The sequence below is a fragment of the Carlito syrichta genome, unplaced genomic scaffold, assembly GCF_000164805.1.
Source record: "Carlito syrichta isolate Samal-C Ts95f unplaced genomic scaffold, Tarsius_syrichta-2.0.1 Scaffold311497, whole genome shotgun sequence".
Classification (NCBI taxonomy): Eukaryota; Metazoa; Chordata; class Mammalia; order Primates; family Tarsiidae; genus Carlito; species Carlito syrichta.
Window position 1 is genome coordinate 81,182 of NW_007255593.1, and position 18,875 is coordinate 100,056.

The following is an 18,875-nucleotide window of genomic DNA, read 5'->3' on the forward strand; positions in this document are numbered from 1 at the left end:
TCAGGGAGCCTAGGGGGGCATGTACCAGACAGGTGAGTGGGGGGACTGCTCCACCTCTTATTTCCTCACACTCTGTCCTTGGCCTGCCCCCACCCCAACATCAGTCTAGTGAGGCCTGAAATTTACTAGACTTAACCCAGTGATGTCACCTCAACTCAGTTTGTGGGAAATTGCCCATCCCTTCATTCAGGCCACAGCCCTGGCATCATTCCTGGTACCCCCGAGGTCCTGAGGCTCCTGCCTCTGAGTGTACCCAGGGCCCGCTGCCCACCCTGCATCTGCTCCTACACCCTCACCCATGCCGCCCAGAGGCATCTGCCATCTCCCGCTGCTGTGCATTCTCAACTGCGGAGCCAGAAGGAGGCCTTTAGACCTTGGGCCGCCCCTGCTCCACTCTGGCCGCCTCTCCACACCTGCTCCTCCCCTCCACGCAGCCCCGGGTCCTTCTCCTCCCTGTTGGTCCCCATCCGGAGAACCCCTTGCCCCCAGGCCTGCCCAGCACCCCTGGGGGCTCTTTCCCTTCCTGCTGGCTTGGCTTCACTGTTGCCGGGACACTGGCCGCTGCCTACCCCACCCCACCCCCTGCACCCTGCACTGCTGTTTTTCAACCTCTTTGATCCTCCAGGCCCCTGCCTACTGGCGTGCAGGCTGGTTTCTCAACCACCAGAAGCTCAGGACCACATCCCTGGTTGCTGCAGTCTCCCTCCCTGCACCTGGAGGGAGCCAGGATGTCAAGCACAGGGAATGGGTGTGAAAGCGCAGGGCCCTGTGGGGGAGTTGGACCAGGCAGCTGGGGGGACCTGTTGGGAGGGGTGGGCACCGCAGCGGCTGAGGAAGGGGCCGGCTGTTTCTCTGGTCCCAGGGCCTTTGTCCCTGCCTTGGTGACCCTTTCCCGGCTGACCTGGGCTGCCTTTTGCTCCATCTTTGGGTCTCCCCAGATGTCACCTCCTCACTGAGGACCGTTAGAGGCAGCACACGCTGTGGCTCGCCTGCCTGTGTCCCCACTGCCGTGTCACAGTTCAAATGATCAGGCCAGCCACTTGCTTGGGGGGAGAGGCACTGACGTGCTCTGGGAGGGGTCTGGGATACCCTGCTGACCAGTTCCCTCCATGTCTCCGGCACCAGCACGAAGCTGGTACAGGCAGGGCCTGATTCACATCTGCAGGACCGATGGACAGACAGATGGACAGGCAGGGCAGGGCATGTGTGCTGGACACCTGGATCGGGCGACAGGCCAGTGGCAGCAGACAGAAGGCTGACTGCCCCTGTCCCAGCAGGCTCAGCAGGGAGAAGGGAGTGGCCATCAGCTGTGCCGTCTCCCCTGGGTCATCCCAGGGTGCCCCCTTCCTCTGATGCTGGGTGGGAGGGTCTGGACTGGCCATTGTTGGGAGGTTAAAAATAATGTCCATTTCCTGTGGGCCACCAGCTTCTCACAGGCAGCACTGCAGAGCCTGGGGGGGCATGGCCTGGAGACTGCACTGGGACCCTCTGCAGAGACTTGGGGGTCCAGGCCTCCACCGCCGGCTCTGCTCAGCCTCCAGGCACAGATGCAGGCTGCAAGGCGGCTGCGGCCTCACGGTCCTGCAGACGCAGGTCTGGGCTTCTGGGGGCACGTTTCTCAGGCGTGAGGTGTGGAAAGTTCCACACGGCCCTGGCCCAGGGTTGGGCAAGCCCGGCCACGGCCCTGGAGAGGAGAGGGTGTGCAGGCTTCAGGAGGGGGCCTCCCCTGGCACAGGTCGAATCTTGCTGGCATTTCCATCCGTTTAATCGCAGACTCCGGGACACTGTGGGAAACACTGTCAGGAGGCAGGGCCCACTGTGTGTGGGACGGGCCTCCCCAGCCAGGCTTAGACTGCATGTCCCTCGCGCACCTCTGGGTGAGGCAGCTGAGCTCAGACACACCCAGGAGAGGAGCGGGGGAACCTGGAGAGTGTTGTGCTCCTGAAAGCCAGCACCAGGCTGGTCTCGGCCTTCCCCCGGGAGCAGGGACACTGACTCCCTTGGCCTCTGAGGGCTGGAGTCAAAGCTCAGACCCTGTCTGGGGCAGAGGGAGGAGGCCAGGGGCGAGGAGAAGGCCGGCTGATCCCTCAGAGGCTCCAGGCAGACCCCCTGAAGCCTGATCCCGGTCCTCAAACATGATGCCTTCTGGAAACATCTGTTGAGGGCCCGGCTGCACCACGCAGCTAACAGTGGTGATGAAACAGCCAGGTCTCTGCCCTGTCCAGGGGTCCCAAACCAGGGGTGCGTAGGGAGCTGGGTGAGAGGAGACAGCAGTGAGAGGGGCCAGCCAAGCTGGACTCCAGCCCCTCCTCCCCCTAGGCTTTTCAGCCCAACTCCCTCTATCCCAACTCTGGTCCTGTGAGGAAGCTAGCTCTCCACAGAGAGGGGACCAAACACCAGACCAGGCTCAGGCCCAAGTCTCCTGACGCCCCACCAAGCCCAGGGCCTCTCCCCCCAGGGGCTTGTCTGGCCCCAGCTCCCAGCAACCTGGCCTGCGGGCTGGCCAGCGTGGGTTTCTGGACAAGGCTTCCCAGGGAGGTGGTCTCACAGTGGATGTTAGGGGGAAAGAATCAAGCTGAGAGGTGTGAAGAATGGGTGGAGGAGCAAGGGAAGGCAGCAGGTCGGGAGGCGTGAGGGGCTGTCGGTCAGCAGATCGGAAGGCACAGGGGTCAGCCAGCAGGTTGGAAGACACAGTTAGTCCATCAGCAGGTTGGGCAGGGGCTGAGGAAAGAGCTGGAGGCTGGCCCTTGCACTGGGCCACAGAGGGTGGCTCCAGGGCAGGTCCACAGAAGCCTGGGGCACAGGGCTGAGCTGGACTCATGGGGCGTGGAGGGAGACGTCTCTGCAAGGTCCCAGTGTGGTGCTAGACAGAGTAGGGGTGCCAGGTGGGGAGAGGGGACACTTCAGAGGTGGGAGTGCACAGAGCTGTTCAAGTCTGCAGGAGGGAGGAGAGAGGGGAGGAAGAGAGAGGGAGGAAGGGAGAGGGGGCAGGGAAGAGAGAGGCAGAAAGAGGGGAGGGAGGAGTGAAGGCCCCCACCACGGTGGTCCCAGGTCCTGGTCAGTCTTGCTTGGCGCTGCTCTAGGGGCTCTGGGCTATCTTGACCGGGCTTTGGAGAGCCCTCCCTCCCCACCACCAGGAATCTTGGGGACAAGGAGGGAAACTGACAGGAACCCCCCACAACAAGGTGAGGTCCCCATGCACAGGCTGAAGTCACAAAGGAGAGGAGTCTGGTTCCACTCCGATGGACCGTCTCCTGCTCGCTAGGCTCCAGATGCAGTTAAGTGACGCGTGTTCTAGAAAGAACATCCTGAGTGCTGGTGGGAGACAGACGCTGGACACTCCCGGCTGGTGGTGAGAGTCCATTTCTAGAGGTTTCTAATAAACCAGAGGCAAAACAGATGCCCCCCGCCCCATAAAGTCCTTTAGGGTAGCAGTCCCCAGCCTTTTTGGCATCAGGGACTGGTTTTGTGAAGACAGTTTTTCCACAGACCGGCTGGGGGTGGTGGAAGGTGCAGTCCAACCTCCCTGCTGATGTTACTCCATATTTGCAGCTGCTTCCCAGGGCTAGCATCACTGCCTCCGCTCCACCTGGGATCATCAGACATTAGACTCTCATGAGGAGCATGCAACCGAGATCCCTAGCATGCCCAATAGTGTTCATGTTTCTATGAGAATCTAATGCTGCCACTGCTCTGACAGAAGATGGAGCTTAGGCGGTCGTGAGCAAAGGGAAGCAGCTGCAAATACTGGGGCTTCAGTGCCTTCTGCTCTGGGGAGACCTGCCTGCTTCTGCATGGAGGACCCTTCCTCAGACACGCACATGCACTGCCCAGGGCTGTGCCACCTGGGACCGGTAAGGAGCGCCTGGGGTAACGGCACCGTGTGTGCAGGCTCTGCCCTCAGATCTTTACACACGTTTACTGCCTGGACCCACACAAAGCCCTCGGTGACACGCATTATTGCTCTATGTCACTTTGAGGTGACAGAGGCAGGTGGGTCCAGCAGTAGGTGGTGAGAAGCATATGAGCCCACAGGGTGTTAAGAGGCCTGGTATCCTCAGAGAGACACGAGAGGAAGTGAAGGGACCGCAGGAGGGAGCCTGGGAGGGTTCTGGGAGGAGGTGAGCCTAGGGAGGAGGCGAGCCTAGGCCAAAGGTACAGGTGCAGAGGTGGGCAGTGTTCCAAGAGCGGAATAGCGCAAACAAAGCTTGTGGTGTGGACAGAGGAGGCTGGAGCTGGGCTCCTGAGGGAGGTGTTATGACCTCCCAAGGGACAGAGTTCCGACTTTCACTTCTTTGTGCTGGGGGGGTGGGGCAGAGTCTGAATCAGTGTTTGAGTCCAGCCTCCACCACTCTGCTGGGCTCAGTGCAGGGACAAGGCTGGGGCTGTCCTCTCTCCCTGAAGTCTCCTCCCCAGGATGAGTCAGCCTGAAACCATGGGCCTCTGGGAACATGACCAGAGACATGAACGATACTAGCTGATCTTTTTGTTACCATTTCCACTAGAAAAGTAAGTTCTGTCCCAAGAGCACTGCATATGTCCTCTGTCACCCGACTGACCCGTCCTAACCCTGACTTGGTTGTCCTGCCTCACTGTCTCGGACTCGGATAAAAATAGCCGTGGGCACTGGGACATGAGGGGTGGATCAGGAGGGGCCCTGGACACACACTTTAAAAACAATTAATTTTCCATCTACATCCCCAAAAAATCAGTTGAGATGCTTACAAGTTGTAAATAGTGACGGTGTGCAGTGGGAGTCTTTAAAGCGAAACCACAAAATCCAACTTTTAATGGAAGAGGATGGAACCCAAGAAGCCAGGAAGGGACCATTTCCTGAGGAGACTCCTCCAGGCAGTGGCGGTGTGGGGGGAGTGTCGGAGGACTGAGGGGACACCTGGGGAAGGTGGCCTGGCCCCTGGGCAGTGTCAGGGCCTGGGGCTCCAGCTGACTGGGGCGGGCTCCCCTAGTGACTCCCGAGGACTATCCTAGCTGAACTGCCCATGTGAGTTTCAGGGTCTGTTTCATCCAACCAAGAACTCTTGGGTGTCCAGGTCAGTGCTGGAACCAGAGAGATCCTGCCCCAGGACCAGCGGGGGGCTACTCCCGAGAGCATCCACTCTCCCCCACCAGTCACTGTGCCCGGAGCTTAGCGACTGTCCTCTAAGTGAGCAAATCTGGTCCCGGTCCCTGGTCCTTGGCAGGATGGACCCAGCCTCAGTTTTCTCATTGCTGGATTTTTGTGCCCATGAGCTGGGCTCATGCTTCCTGCAAGGGAGCTTCCTGGATGCTAGTACCAGGTGGTCACCTGGGTAAGGGGGTCACATCTCCTGAGGAAAAGTTGAGTGTTACAGTGTTTCTGGGCCCTCCTGGCCCCCATGACCATCCTACGGACTACATGTTGATTTCATCCCCACTTTGCAGATGAGAAAGCCAAGGCCCAGGAGGTAGGGTGTTGGGCTGGGTCACACAGGTGGAGCTGGGACTTGGCCCCAGGACTCCTGACCTCAGAGCCCTGTGCAGCCCACTGGGTCCTGGGAGGTCTTTCTGGTCCCTCTCCTTTTCCTGCCCAGCCTGGACCTGGATAGGCAGAGAGGCCTGGCCCCTGGGGTGGCATCAGTGTGCCCAGGAGTGCCCACGGTTCTCAGACCTGGCCAACATCTCCTGTCCACCATGTGTGGACCCAGGTCCCAGCTGCCACCGTGTAGACTGGCCAAGGCCGGAGAGCAGCCCCCATTTGTGGCCTCCCACTAAACTGGCTTCCCCCAGCCCAGTGGTCATCTCAGCACAGGGGCACTGGGAAGGCCCCAGCAGGACTTCAGGGACGAGGCCCCTGGGCTGGGGGCGCTGCAGGATTTGCCAGGGTGGTGGTTGGCGGGTGGATGGGCGGGGCTGCCCTTCAAGGGGTGACCGACCACTCCCACACCTCCTGATCTGAAAGCTGCTTGTGGCTGCCATCCACGAAAGGTGGTATCCTTTCCCTATAAGGCCCCTTGGAGGGGACTCTGGTATTTTCCAGCCCGCTGACTGGGCTTGCAGGCCCTCTGTTCCATAGGTTCCCGCAGGGGCTTGTTCCTATGGCTTGCACTCCTGACACCACTCCATGTGCCAGCGCTGAGCCCCTGCCAGGGTCCTTCTAACCCGCTGCTTCCAGCTCCGGTCACTGCCCTTGGGCTCCTTCCAGACTCTACTGACACCCTGTTTCCCTTGCCTGACCAGAGCAGAAATAACCAGGCCATCCTCAGACTCTACCCCAGGAAGCCTGCCGAGGCTCACAGGGACCCCAGACTGCAGCTCCCCGTGGGCAGGCCCAACCCCCTATGTCCTCCTCAGGGATGGCGAGAGCTTGGGAGGCCTCTCTGTGGGACAGACAGACAAGAGACCATGGGGGCGTCTCAGGGGTGGGGCCTGCCTGGGCCAGCAGAGGCTCAAAAGACTCCAGGGGTCATCCCGCCCTCCCTGGAGGGTATGTGGTGTGAGGCACCGTGCATCTGAGAGGGGGTGCACTCTCCCCAGCCCTGGCCCCTGGCAAAGCCCCGTGCCCCCAACGAGGCATGGGGCCCCCACTGGAAGGAAGGCCACCCTCTGGCTCCTGCACTAACTCCTTGGGTCGGCCCAGGAGCTCTGTGCACATGCAGGCACTTGCGGGCGCCGCAGGCCGGGCGTGTCCTAATTAGCCCACTATCTTGGGAGCTCTCATTGAAAGCAAAACAAACCAAAAAAGTCCTGGTTTTGCCCGGGGTTCCCTTCTGCTGCCAAGTGGGTCTCGCCTCGGCTTCCGGGGCCCCCTGGTTCTGGTGACCCTGGGCTCCTGGCAGGCCCATGTTAGACCCCCACCAGGTCGATCTAACACGTGGAGTCTTCAACATCTTGGCCTGAGTGGGGAGCCTGGGAGCAGAGCCCCAGCACGGACCCCAACAAGGAAGGCAAGGGAGAGAGTTTTCCTCGTGGGTAGAGACCTCCAACCCAGGTGGAGGGAAGGGCCTTGCGCAGACACCTAAGGAGGCCCGATAAGGAGACCAGTCAAGCAAAAAGCTGCCCTGCTTCCTGCTAGGTGGGTTTCCAGCCACACTCCAAGCTGCAGCTGCCACATCTCTGCCCTCTCATGGGGGCGCGTGATCGGGCGGGACCACAGGCGGGCAAGTGTGTGGGAGGGAGGTCCCTGGGAGCAGAAAGGAGAGGATAGCACCCCCTGGGCACGAGGATGGCCCAGCCCCTGCCCCTGGGGATGAGAGGGGTTCGGGGGCACCCACTACCACCTGTCACTGCTACCCGCCAGAGCGGGCCAGAGAGTGAGAAGCTGACCTTGGGTCCCCGCTTGCTCAGGCCGCAGGGACCAAGTCATGTTCGTTCACTCAGAATTCCCGCGCGGGGCCCTGCTTGCCACGAGGGCTTTGCTGCTACTGGGGCAGAGATCCTATCGGCTCTGTGCCTCTTGGTTCGGTGACTAATTCCTTGGCACCCTCCTCAGATCATTAAAGAATGTGGACAAGTTAAAATATGAACCACGCTGTCGTGGGGCTGCATCCTGTTTCTCTGGAACGCGGGAGGCACAGGCTCTTGGCCCTCTGGCCTAGATTGTCCTCTTGTCAGGGCTGGAGCAGGGATGGGTGGGGAACCTGCCCTTGCCCACCGCCCTGACCTGAGAGGCCCTGGCTAGACAGACCTTGGACCCCGGCTGTGCCGTCCTTGTTCGGAGGCTCAAATGAGCCAGGAAGGAGGAAGGAAGTCCAGGACCCCATCGCACAGGGAAGGCCCCTCCAGCCACACCGGTCACCTGGGACTCGGGAGGTGGGCACCTTGGCACCCAGTACTCGGTGGTGGGAAGGGCCGGCTCATGCTCCCCCTCACTCTTGGGCAGCTACACCGGGAGGAGCTGTCCTGCATTCATTCATTCATTTGTTCATTCATTCATTCTGCTAGTCTACTTCAGCAAACCTCTGGAGCAACTGCTTTAGAATGAGGTCTGGCTTGAGAGCCACATTTGTAATCCTGCATCTCCTAGAAAGCCACATGCAAAAAGGTGCAAAGAAACTGGTGGAAGGAATTTAATAATTTACTGATCCTGTGACTGTTTCAGTATGAGATCATGATGAAATTATGAATGAGGATTTTTCCATCCCTCCTATGGCCCTAAGCCCTGGAATCAGGGTTCACTCACACCCCTGGCCCAGCTCTGTCCACACTGGCCATGTTTCGCATGCTGCTTGCCCTGGGTGACCCGTGGCCATCATATCCTGGGTCCTCAGAGGGTTCATGGTCCAGCAGGGAAATGAACGCCTTAGGGGACACACATGAACTCCCTTCTATAGAACGGCTATTAAGATGCTCAAATTGGGTGAACTAAGCACTTGGAGCCCGGGGCTGCTCCAGCCAGTGTGGCCAGGGCTGGCCCCTGGGAGCAGTGAACAGAGCCCAGTCCAGGCTGATGAGAAGGAGTCATGACCAGACCAGGGAAGAAGCTTCTAGGTAGGGATGTGGGGTTGTGGTCAGAGCAGGTCCCCAGGGGCCTTGGAGGAGTCCAGAAGCTGGGGCTTTGAGGCAGGGCTTGCGTTATGTGACTGAAGCTCAGTACTTCTGCTGTGTCACCCCTTAAGCCCCACTGTCACCCATCACCCAGCCTCCTGTGTGGGCAGCTGGGGCAGGGACCTGTTCTCTCTGCCATCCTCCTACTGGCAGCTCATTGGGGTCAGGAGTGGGGGAGTCTTCCCAGCCCAGACTCCAGGAGGAGTGGGAGGCTTGTCCGTTCTATGCCTTTCTCCGTGAGGGGACAGTTGTTGCTTCCCAGGACCCTCTCACAGTAACCCGGGAGCCGGTGGAGGTGAGGGCCAATCCCTCCCTATGGTTTTTTTTACAGCCTTAAGGTTCACCCATCTAAAGTGCACAACTGGCAGGGCATGGTGACTCCCACCTGTAATTCTAGCACTTTGGGAGGTCAGAATAGAAGGATCTCTTGAGCCCAGGAGTTTGAGACCAGCCCGGGCAACATAGCAAGATCTCATCTCTACAAAAAAATCAAAAGATTCCCCGGGCCTGGTGGTGTGCACCTGTAGTCCCAGCTACTCAGGAGCCTGAGGTAGAAGGATCACCCGAGCCCAAGAGATCGAGACTGCAGTGAACTGTGATTGTGCCACTGCACTCCAGCCTGGACGACGGAGCAAAAGCCTGACTATAAAAAAAAAAAAAAAAAAAAGCTCACGGATAGGGTGAGGGCGGACGGATGGAGAGGCGAGAGAGGCGCCGCTCCCCCTCTGAGCGGTCATAACGTTTGTAATTACAAGTCTCGTGACTTCTATAATCCTTGCCCAATGCACGACGTCTTAGGCCTTGTAAATTCCCTTTACTCTAAGCAAGCTTGATTGCCTCTATGAGATACCTCTGATACCTGGAAGTCTGTTTCTGAAAAGAGATAGTCGGCAAGGTTAATTTTTCCTAAAGTATGCATTTCTCCAAAACATAGCTTCCACTTTCTCATCATTGTCTTAAGTTTTAGGAACAAGATAAAAAATGGCTTTCGGCTCTTGGCCTGTCCTTTCATCCACCACCCCAAGAAGTCATCACCTTGGAGCAGCCACCCATTCCACTCAGCTCCCAGACAGCACAAATCCACAATCTATCTCTATGGATCTGCCTCCTCTGAACATCTCATGCACATGAAGTGATGTCTGACAGAATGGAATCATATGATACATGGTCAGCTGTGTCTGGCTTCTGCCACTTAGCGTGCTGTTTCTGAGGCTGGTCCATAGTGGAGCCTGATGGCATTCCCTTGTGCAGACACACCAGCTTGTTTGTTCATCGCCCATTGATGGACACAGGGTCCCATGAGGGCCGTTGGTACAGGAGTCAGGAGGGCTGTGGGGCACCGACAGGGCTCGGAAGGAGCCCTCAGGGTGCTGGTGAGGTGACAGAGTCTGCCCTGCAGCAGGATCTCATTCCGGTGGTCCCCAGGCTTGTAGCCCAAAGCCTACCTGATGGCTCCTAGGATGGCAGCTCCCACCGGGGACTCGTGCCAAGACCTTTGCAGCCAAGCCCAGGGCGGCACGGAGTAGACCTGGTAGCTCAAGCCGCTGCCCCGGGGCTGGAGCACCAGGGAAAGTGCCCACTTGGCCTTGGCCTTGAGGAGTAAGAGCCAGCTGCCTGCTCCTGCCCTTTGCTGTGGGGAGCTTTCTCCTGCTGGACTGATTCAATAGAGGTGTCACCTCCGACTTGCCTGGTGTCTGTTCCTTGGATGCTGGGAGGACGGGGGTGGGGAGTGGCCCTTGTCACGGACACTGGGCGGATGTGTGCCCCTTGGACATACCGCACCGGAGGCACTCTGGGTTATCAAGCACAACCCTCCTTTGATGGAGGAGGCTGAGGCACAGGAAGGGCAGGGCAAGCTGGGAGCCAGACCAGCCTGGAACTCCAGCCAGACTCCCAGTGCCCTCAGCCGTCGAGGAGCCCTGGCCGGGAAACTGTGGATAGGGCTTTTTGTTTTTTCAGCCTGGGGAAGACAGGCTGGTGGGCAGGGGCAGGGTGTGCCCGCCACACTCCAAGGCTTCTCTGAAGAGGAGCGCAGGGCAGTAGGACCCCTGCTCTTGCGCTGGCTCTGTCCCTCCCCTGTCGCAATCTGTCACTGTCTCCATCTGTCCCCGGGGTTCCCAGACCCACCGCACCCCCTGACTGCTGGTCTTTGTGTCATCTGCTGAAGCCCCTGTATCACCTGGGGGTGCCTCGGTTTCTTCATCTGTAAAACGGGGCAACAGCAGTGCCCACCTCAAGCCTGTGGAGAGAATTAAATGAGTTTGTGTGCGTTAAACCTCGGGACATTCCTGGCACAGCGAAAGATCTATTTAAGCGTCTGTAGTTAGGGGCGCCTGCCCGAAGCCTCCAGATTTGGAAGCAGGGTCTTCCTCAGTGGCCTTCCAGGCAAGGTCTGCTCGGCCCAGGATCTGAGACACACCATGCAGGTGGCACCCTCACCCTTGGCTGGATCCTCTCTCAAGCTCTCGGCAGAGGCTGATCTATCCTGAGGTCTCTGGACCACACAGAGGAGGACCCCCACCGGGGGAAATACCCACTGGGGGGGCAGGGAATTCCACTGGGTTGAGGGGGAGGAAGCGACTGCTGACCCTGCCCCAGACACCCCCGGGCTTGCAATCCTGATGAGGCCATTCTCATGGAGATGAAGCCATTCTCCTGGAGACACAGCCTCCCAAATCGGAAAACAGTTCAGCTTTGGACACGCAGTCCCATCCCTATCCCACCACCTAGATACCCGGACCTAGGACCGTATCTGGTCCCAAGGGTCTCCAGGGCACTCTATGCACCAGAGCGCCTCCCCCCGACCCCCGCCCACGTGTCCACACCACCCCCCATCCCGTGCCAGGCTTTCTGGGGAGGGATCTCCCTCCCTCTAGCTGTAATGTCCAGGCCCTGATGCTGTCCCCAGAGTGCACATCGAAGCCTGTGGGGGCGCCGGGGGCCGGGAGCCTCCCCCATTGGACACCCCCCTCGGATTCCACCTTGGCCACGGCTGGGTGGATCCCAGAAACCCTAGCACCCAGAGCTGATGAAGAGGGAGGGCGAGGTGAATATGTCAGTTCATCCCAACACAAGTAGTGGCCTGTTGGGAGGGGGGGTGCGAGGAAATATTTGGGATGACTGGAGCTGCTGGCCCTTTAAGGCTTCTGTAACAGGACACCTCCCAGGACGGGACAGACTGACTGTGTGTGTGTTTTTCCCCCTGTTCCTCCTCCCCTTTCCCCACCAGGCCCAGTTCAATCTGCTCAGCAGCACTATGGACCAGATGGGCAGCCGCGCGGCCTCGGCCAGCCCCTACACCCCAGAGCACGCAGCCAGCGTGCCCACCCACTCGCCCTATGCCCAGCCCAGCTCCACCTTCGACACCATGTCGCCGGCGCCCGTCATTCCCTCCAACACCGACTACCCTGGCCCCCACCACTTCGAGGTCACTTTCCAGCAGTCCAGCACAGCCAAGTCGGCCACCTGGACAGTAAGTTGTCCCCGCTAACACCGGCTGCGGGCTAGGGAGGGGCGGCCATGTCCCTGGTGCCTCGGGAGGGCTGAGCACACCCCACTGTCCACCCAGGGCTCCCATCGGGCCGGACCGGGAGGAGCGTCTGGCAGGAGGCGGGTTTTGGGGCTGGGCAGTCTGGGTGTGCTCACCGCTCGCTCGGACGTGTGGCCAGAGCCAGCCAGCCTCCAGAGGGCCCCAGAGGGGACGACGTGGCCCCTGCGCGCCGGTGAGGTTTCTGCCAAGACTACCCTGCCGGCCTTCCGGCACCTGAGTGGGGGCTCGGGTGTGAAATCCCATCCTGGGCAGAGATGCCGGGCAGGCTTCCTGCTGAATGGAGTCGTCTGTGGCCAGCCCCGGGGGTCTAGAGACCCGCCTCCTTCCGGCAGCCCGGCGCATCTGTGGGTGGGTGAGTTTGGACTGTACTGGCGCCATCTCTAGGTGTCATCTCTGAGGGCGTCTCTCGATGTCATCTCTGAGGGCAGGCGTGAGGCAGGGCGGCAGGGTGGAACTGTGGTCCTCAGTGCAGAGCCCCCGGGGGCAGCCTGGCCCACAGGGGCTTCTGCGGGCTCTGCCAACATCTCCACACACACGGCCACTCACTGCGCCAGAGACTGTGCTCAGGGCTTTGGGTTTAGCTGACGCCAGGACCTACCCAAGGAACCCCAGGGCCAGATGGAAGACTGTTCCCATTTCACAGCCAAGGAAGCTGAGGCTGGGGAAGGAAAGTGGAGCGCTGGGTGGGAGCCTGGTCCCCACCCCTTGCATCTGTGTGCCTAACTACTGAGCTGCGCTGCCTGGACGACTGTGGGGTGAGGAGGGTGCTGCCAGGAGAGGCAGGGAGGAGGCCACGGGGGCTCCAGCCGGGAGTGTAGGGCGGGAGTGTAGGGCACTTCGTGCATTGGGCAGGAAGGGCTGTGCCTGGGACAAGGAGAGCAAGCCCTGCCGAGCACGCCAGCCGTCGGCTGCAGGAGGTCCCACCCACTGGGCAGCATCCCCCCACCCCCGGACTGCACCCCCCCGACAGAGCTCAGTGCTGGCCCCTGAAGCCCATGCTGGGTGGCTGCGTCCACTCCTTCGGGAGTGTGGAGCTGGGGGACCCAAGACTCTTCCGCTTTAAGAGCTGGGTCCCACCATCCCATGCCCCTCGGGGGAACTACTGTTTTCCCACGGTCCCCAGAGGGCTGCAGGGCAAGGCGGAGCCTAATGTAGCCAGTCAGGTTGGGCAGGTGGCTGGAGACAGTCCTGCACAGCTGATGGGGTCTGGGTTCCAGGCCATACGGACCCCTGAGGTTGTTTCTGATTCTTGCTTGGCTGGCCCAGGGTTTCCCCAACAGGTGGCCCTGCCTAAGTGGCCTCAGCAGGAACTCGTGGACCAAGAGGGGTGGGAGGACCTGACACCTTCTCCAGGGCTCCCCAGCCCCATCCAGGGGGTCTTGCAGACCCTGGCCTGATGCCTTGTTTTCTCCGTTTGTAAATTATCACCTCGCACTCCTTACTGCACGGTGGTGATAGATTAGGATGGAAAGATCGTGCCAATGCAGTAGCCAGCACAGAGCCAGCTCACAGCATGTGTTGTCTTTATTGTTGTGATGCAGTGGTGGTGACCTGCGGTGGGGCTTGGGTCTCCTAAATGTGCCTGTTAGGGGAGGAGACCCAGGACAGTCCTCCACCCCACTCTGAGGTCCAGTGGGCGACCTGAAGCCCAGCCAGGAAGCCCTGGGCCATCCCATGGCGGCACACCAGCAGTGCTGGAACCCCACCACCCCTCCCCTTCCCTGTTCAGACTTGTCCCCTAGGTCCTCTCTCTCTGCTCTGGGGAGGGAGGGTCCCCGGCCCCTCCCACACCGACAGTGCCCCTGGAGTCCTGGCAGGCAGCCTGTGGAGCTGAGGGTGCTAGTGCGTTCTCCGCAGGGCTTAGAGGGCACCTGGGATGGTCTGAGCTAGTCTTCACGGAGGGACGGGAGCCATCCCCTCTGCCGGCTGCCTCCTCCCTCCACCTTGGGTCTCCACCTCCCCCTGCCAGGGGTGTGGCATCTGGTTTTAAGGGGCACGTGGTTTTGTCTCCACTACCTTGCCTCATGTGGCCCCATGGGGTGGCCCACCAGCAGTGGGTGCCCCCTCCCTGCCGGGCCTGAGAATGCGCTGGAGGCGGTGAGCCGGGAGGAAGAGGCCACTGCTGCCCGCGGTCCCCACAGCCCTGTCCACACATGTGGTGGAGGTGGGACAGACATTGATAATGAGATTTTTGGCACCTCTGCTCTCTGGGAGCAGACCCCACCCCAGTTCTTTCCTTGCCCTGGGAGGGGAAGACTGGAGGTGGTGCCCCTGTGGGACAGGGCCGCCTGCACTCAGCTCTCAGCCCTTGGGTGTCCGACTGTGCGGGCGCTGCCCAGACTTGCTGCCCGGGCTTGTGTCCGGGCCTCAGCATCACGCCGCGTGGGCCCCCGCCACGCCAACCGGCTGGTAACTGATAGATAATTCCGCTTTTTTCAAGTACAACTCCACGTTGACTGCTGCCTTCGTTCCCCCCCCCATCAGGGAAAATGCCCCTCCCGCCCCCATGGCCACAGCTGTTAATGGGGCCTTTGGCCTGTGCCGCCTCGAGAGACCTGCGGTGGGGCTGCCCAGCCCTGAGTGGCCCATCTGCCCCGAACAGCTTCCCCTCAGACCTCAGATCTCCTCGGGCACCAAGGGGTCTCAGGCCACAGCTCACATTTGCAGGCATGTGCACATGCTAGACACAGGCACGCCTCCCACATGTGTGCACACACTGACACACAGCTGCACACACGCACATGTTGCACATGCACATGTTGCACACGCACATGGAAGTACATGTGCAGGCCTCTCCTGGTCGCTGCCCAAGGTTCTGACAACCTCCCAATCCTCCATAGAAAGGGGAAGAAGGGGCAGGTCTTGAGTAACTGAGACCAGGAGATTGTAGCCAGTGACCAGGGACAGACAAGGCTGGCGTTTGGCGGGCAGGACACTGCGCAGTGGAATGGGGCAGAGCTGGGGCCTGTGGGTTCTAGACCAGAACTGCCTGTAGCGTCCTCACCTATAAAGAGGTGTGGGAGGCACACATGGCCTGGCCCGTGGGACTCGGAGCAGGGCCAGGTGCCTGGGGAGCCCTGCACAAAGGCTGGCTGACTGTGAGTGCTGTCCTGCTGAGGCTTGTCCATTTTGGGACCCTCGAGGACGTGGGGAAAGACAGAGACTGTGCAAGACCATGGCTGCGAGGGCTGATGCTCTTCAGAGCTGAGCAAGGATGGAGACAGTGGTTGTCTTTGTCCAATTTCACACCCTTTCTGCGGGCCCTGCCCTGGCCTCTGGGCCACGATGGCCACTCCTGTCCCCGGAGCACCCACGGGGGGGCTGTGGCATGGATAGCTCATCTCAGGAGTCCTTCGGGGCAGGGGACGAACAGGAACGGTTTCCCTCACTCGCCAGAACCACTCAACCCTGTGGGCATCAGACACAGTGCAGCCCCAACTCAGCCTCTGTCTGTCCCCAGCTCAGCCTGGTCAGGGAAGATCACTGTCCTCGGTGTTTGGGAAGTATGGGAACAGGGCTCTGAGACTAGGCAGGCAGGCTTTGTGTGGTCGGAAGCCCTGGCCCAGCAGGGTACCTGTGGGTACCTCAGGGCATGCTGGGCAATGCCACCCACTGCCCACAAGGTGAGGGCATACACAGGTGTGGCCAGCTGGCCCTGGGATCCCTTTGGACCCACAGATGGTCAGGGCATAGCCCGGGTGCCCTCAGACTCGGTGTGGGTACATGTATGTGCATGTGTGCACGTGTACATCCATCCTGGGGGAGAGCCAGCTCCACATGGGGTGAGAGCTCCCCACACCCTTTCCCCTAAGAGGAACATGTGGAAGGCGGGCCAGGGAAGCACAAAGGCTCTGCTAGGGATTCCGGAGAGAATGAGACTGAGTCAACGCTAATGGATTCGGGAGAAACATTCCAGCCCCTTGGAGGTTTGCAGGCAGGAGAGCAGCAGCAGAGGTGTCCCGACACGATCGCGGTATCAATTGCGTTATCCTAGAAGTTTATGGAATGCATAAATGGAATTAATACCTTTTACTGGCACCAGAAGCAATTATACGTATTTAAAGCTGAGGGGAGAGTTCTCACAATGTTATTGTGGAGATGAAATGTGGCTCATTAGGAGAAGCAAGAACACTTGGGGAGAAATTGCCGAGACTGCCGAGTTGTGCCTGGCCGAGCTCTGCTGAGGACGAGCCACCTAGGCTGGCTTGGACTGCCATCAGCACCGAGGCTCGTAGCCGGAGACGGGGTTGGCTCTTCTCTCCATCCTCCCAAGTGGGCGGAGGAACCCTGGGGGGGGGTCACAGAACTTGACCTTGGAGGCCCTGAATGAGATTGGGGAGGCCCCAGCTCTAAGGCCCTGGCTCCTGGCTGCACTGCCTGGTTCCTGTGGGGGTCTCGAGGGAGAACCCCCAGAGGATGGGACTCCATGGCATGGGTTTGGGGCTTGGAGGGGCACGAAGCAAGTACATTTGAGGAAGCATCGTCTATTTGCTAGGACTTCCCAAAGCAGAGGCAGCCCTGTGGGTCAGATGTGCCTGATGAGCACCGTCGACCCTAGCACTGCTGAGCCCCCCGTGTGCAGACCCCCCCACTCTCCCCATTTCATGGATGAGAAAACTGAGACTCTCAGACAGCAGGTCAAGGTCACCTGTCAGCAAAGGGCAGAGCTGAGGCCTGAGTCCTGCACCTCCATCACAGCCTTTGCTCTCGCAACTCCTGTGCTATCAGCCCAGTCTGAGCAGGTCCCTGGGCACATCCCTAGGGGCAGCCATCCCGGCCCGCCCGTCCTCTGCTCCCAGCTCCATGGGGGATGCCAGGTGAACCGATGGAAGGAGGTGCCGAGCTCTCAGAGTGGGGAGAGCCCAACCTGAGTCAACCCAGTGAGCGTCCACCGCTGTTGTCAGCAGATGCAATCGCCAAGCAAGGCGAGAGTCCAGCCAGTCGCTTTCCCTGCCTGTTTTTATTGACAAGTGAGGAACATCTTGTCGTTAGACACTCAGGCACACTGGCCTCAGAGGGAAGGCGTCAGGCCAGCAGGGCCTGGGGACAGGCCTTCCGCACCTCTCCTGGTACCCTCCACCCCCCATCTGCACTGGGCTTCCCAGGCCCAGCTCTGCCACTGCACCCCAATTCCACTAGCTCCACTTGGTAGATGGGAAAGACAGCCCGCTGGGAGACCCCTGGGGCCTGGGTCCCGGGTGGCCTGAGCCTTGGGCCGAGTAGGACGCTGGGTGAGGTGAGAGTCTCGGCCAAGCAGGGAGTTTTGCTTCCAGGGCTGGTGGGTTCCTGCACTCAAGTCAGTGATTGGTTGTGGGGTTTTCTCAGATGCCAGATGTGGAAGCCAAGCTCAAGGTGCATGCACGGGCCCTGGAGGCCTAGCCCAGCGGTCTCTGGGTGAAGAAGCCCCTTAGCCATGTCCAGGCATTCTGTCCCTTTTCTGAGGGGTCTCAGAAATGGGAGGAGGGTGTGGAGAAATTTCTAGGCTGTCAACTGGAAAGGAAAGCACCTTCTCCCACTGCAGGCAGACAGCATGAGGCTCAGAGATTGGATGGAGGCTGAGGCTGGCATCCACAAGCCCGAGTTTACGATGAGACTCTGGAGACTGTGAGGGGTACAGCTCGTTTTAGGCAGAAAACCCCCTTTGGGAAAGTTACCAGCTCTCTGGGCTTTTGTGAACCGGGAGGTCAGAGGTCCTTGTAGGAAACCACTCTGAGCTACCTAGAGCCCAGGGTCACCCCAAGAATTGCAGATATGTCCTCCCCCAGCCATGTCAGCTGGAGCAAGTCACCCCGTCTCCTTATGCCTGGCGGCAGGGCATCTCTGCTCTCTGCAGGGGGAATCAGAAGCTTAGAGCTCGATGTTTTCTTGTCCCGGGCATATCGGTGACAAGTATGAGGTTCAGTGAAAACTTAGACTCCAGCCAACTGTTGCCCTAAAAACTGGAAAGTGACCACCTCCACATGTCCCCAGCTGGCCTCCCCTCTCTCCCATCCCCCTGCCACCTCTAGCTGGTGGCAATTCCAGCCCTGGAGGCTGTCCCACGAAACTGCCAGGCCCTGAGGACAGGAGCTGGCCCACTCTGCCCGCCTGCCCAGACCAACGTTAGTGTCCAGAACACTGCACACGCTGCCCCAGGCTCCGGGACTGTCCTGTGAGCAGGTGCCCACTGATCCCAGGGCACCCGTCCAACTACCATGGCTGGCAAAACCAGGCCAGCTCACAAGGCCTTGATTAATCCTGGCTTCTCGTCTAAACCACAGTCAGGGTAGGGGTAAGGGCGGGGTGAGGGGGCTTCTTCCCCCAGCAGCTAAGGGCCCTCCCTGCGGTGACCCAAGCAGGCTGGTCGCCAGCCCTTCTTCTCTGTCTCGTGCCGGGCAGCTCCGTGGACTGGCCCACAGCCCTGCTCGCTGGATCCCTGCCAGTGTGTTCTGTGTGAGGCCAGAGGCTGGCCAAGGAGGCAGGGCAGACAGGCAGGGGCTCTCCAGCTGGCACGGTCAGAAAGCAAGTTTGTGGGCAGAAGCTGAGCCTGGTGCTCTAGACTCTCCGTGTCCTCAGAGTGTCGGGGTGGCTGCTGGTGGGAATTCCAGGACTCCCTGCAAGCCCAGCCTGTCCCTGAGGACCTAGGACACTGCCTGGCCACCCTGTCCATCCCTGAGACCCCAGATGGGATGCCTGGGTCATGGATTAAGACCAGATGGGAGGCTGGGCATGGTTATCAAGCCTGTAATCCCAGCACTTTGGGAAGCCGAGGCGAGAGGATTGCCTGAGTTCAGGGATTCGAGACCAGCCTGGGAAACTTGGT

General features: G+C 60.0%; 1 protein-coding gene across 3 annotated transcripts in view; it reads left to right on the forward strand.

Moving 5' to 3' along the window:
- The window catches only part of TP73 (tumor protein p73), a 47,879-nt gene that overhangs the window by 13,794 nt on the left and 15,210 nt on the right, over positions 1 to 18,875 (forward strand). For all 3 annotated transcript variants that reach the window (XM_008068737.2, XM_008068735.2, XM_008068736.2), the window contains exon 3: positions 11,753 to 11,995. In XM_008068737.2, the coding sequence (XP_008066928.1) occupies positions 11,753 to 11,995 (243 nt within the window). The remainder of the gene's footprint in view (positions 1 to 11,752; positions 11,996 to 18,875) is intronic.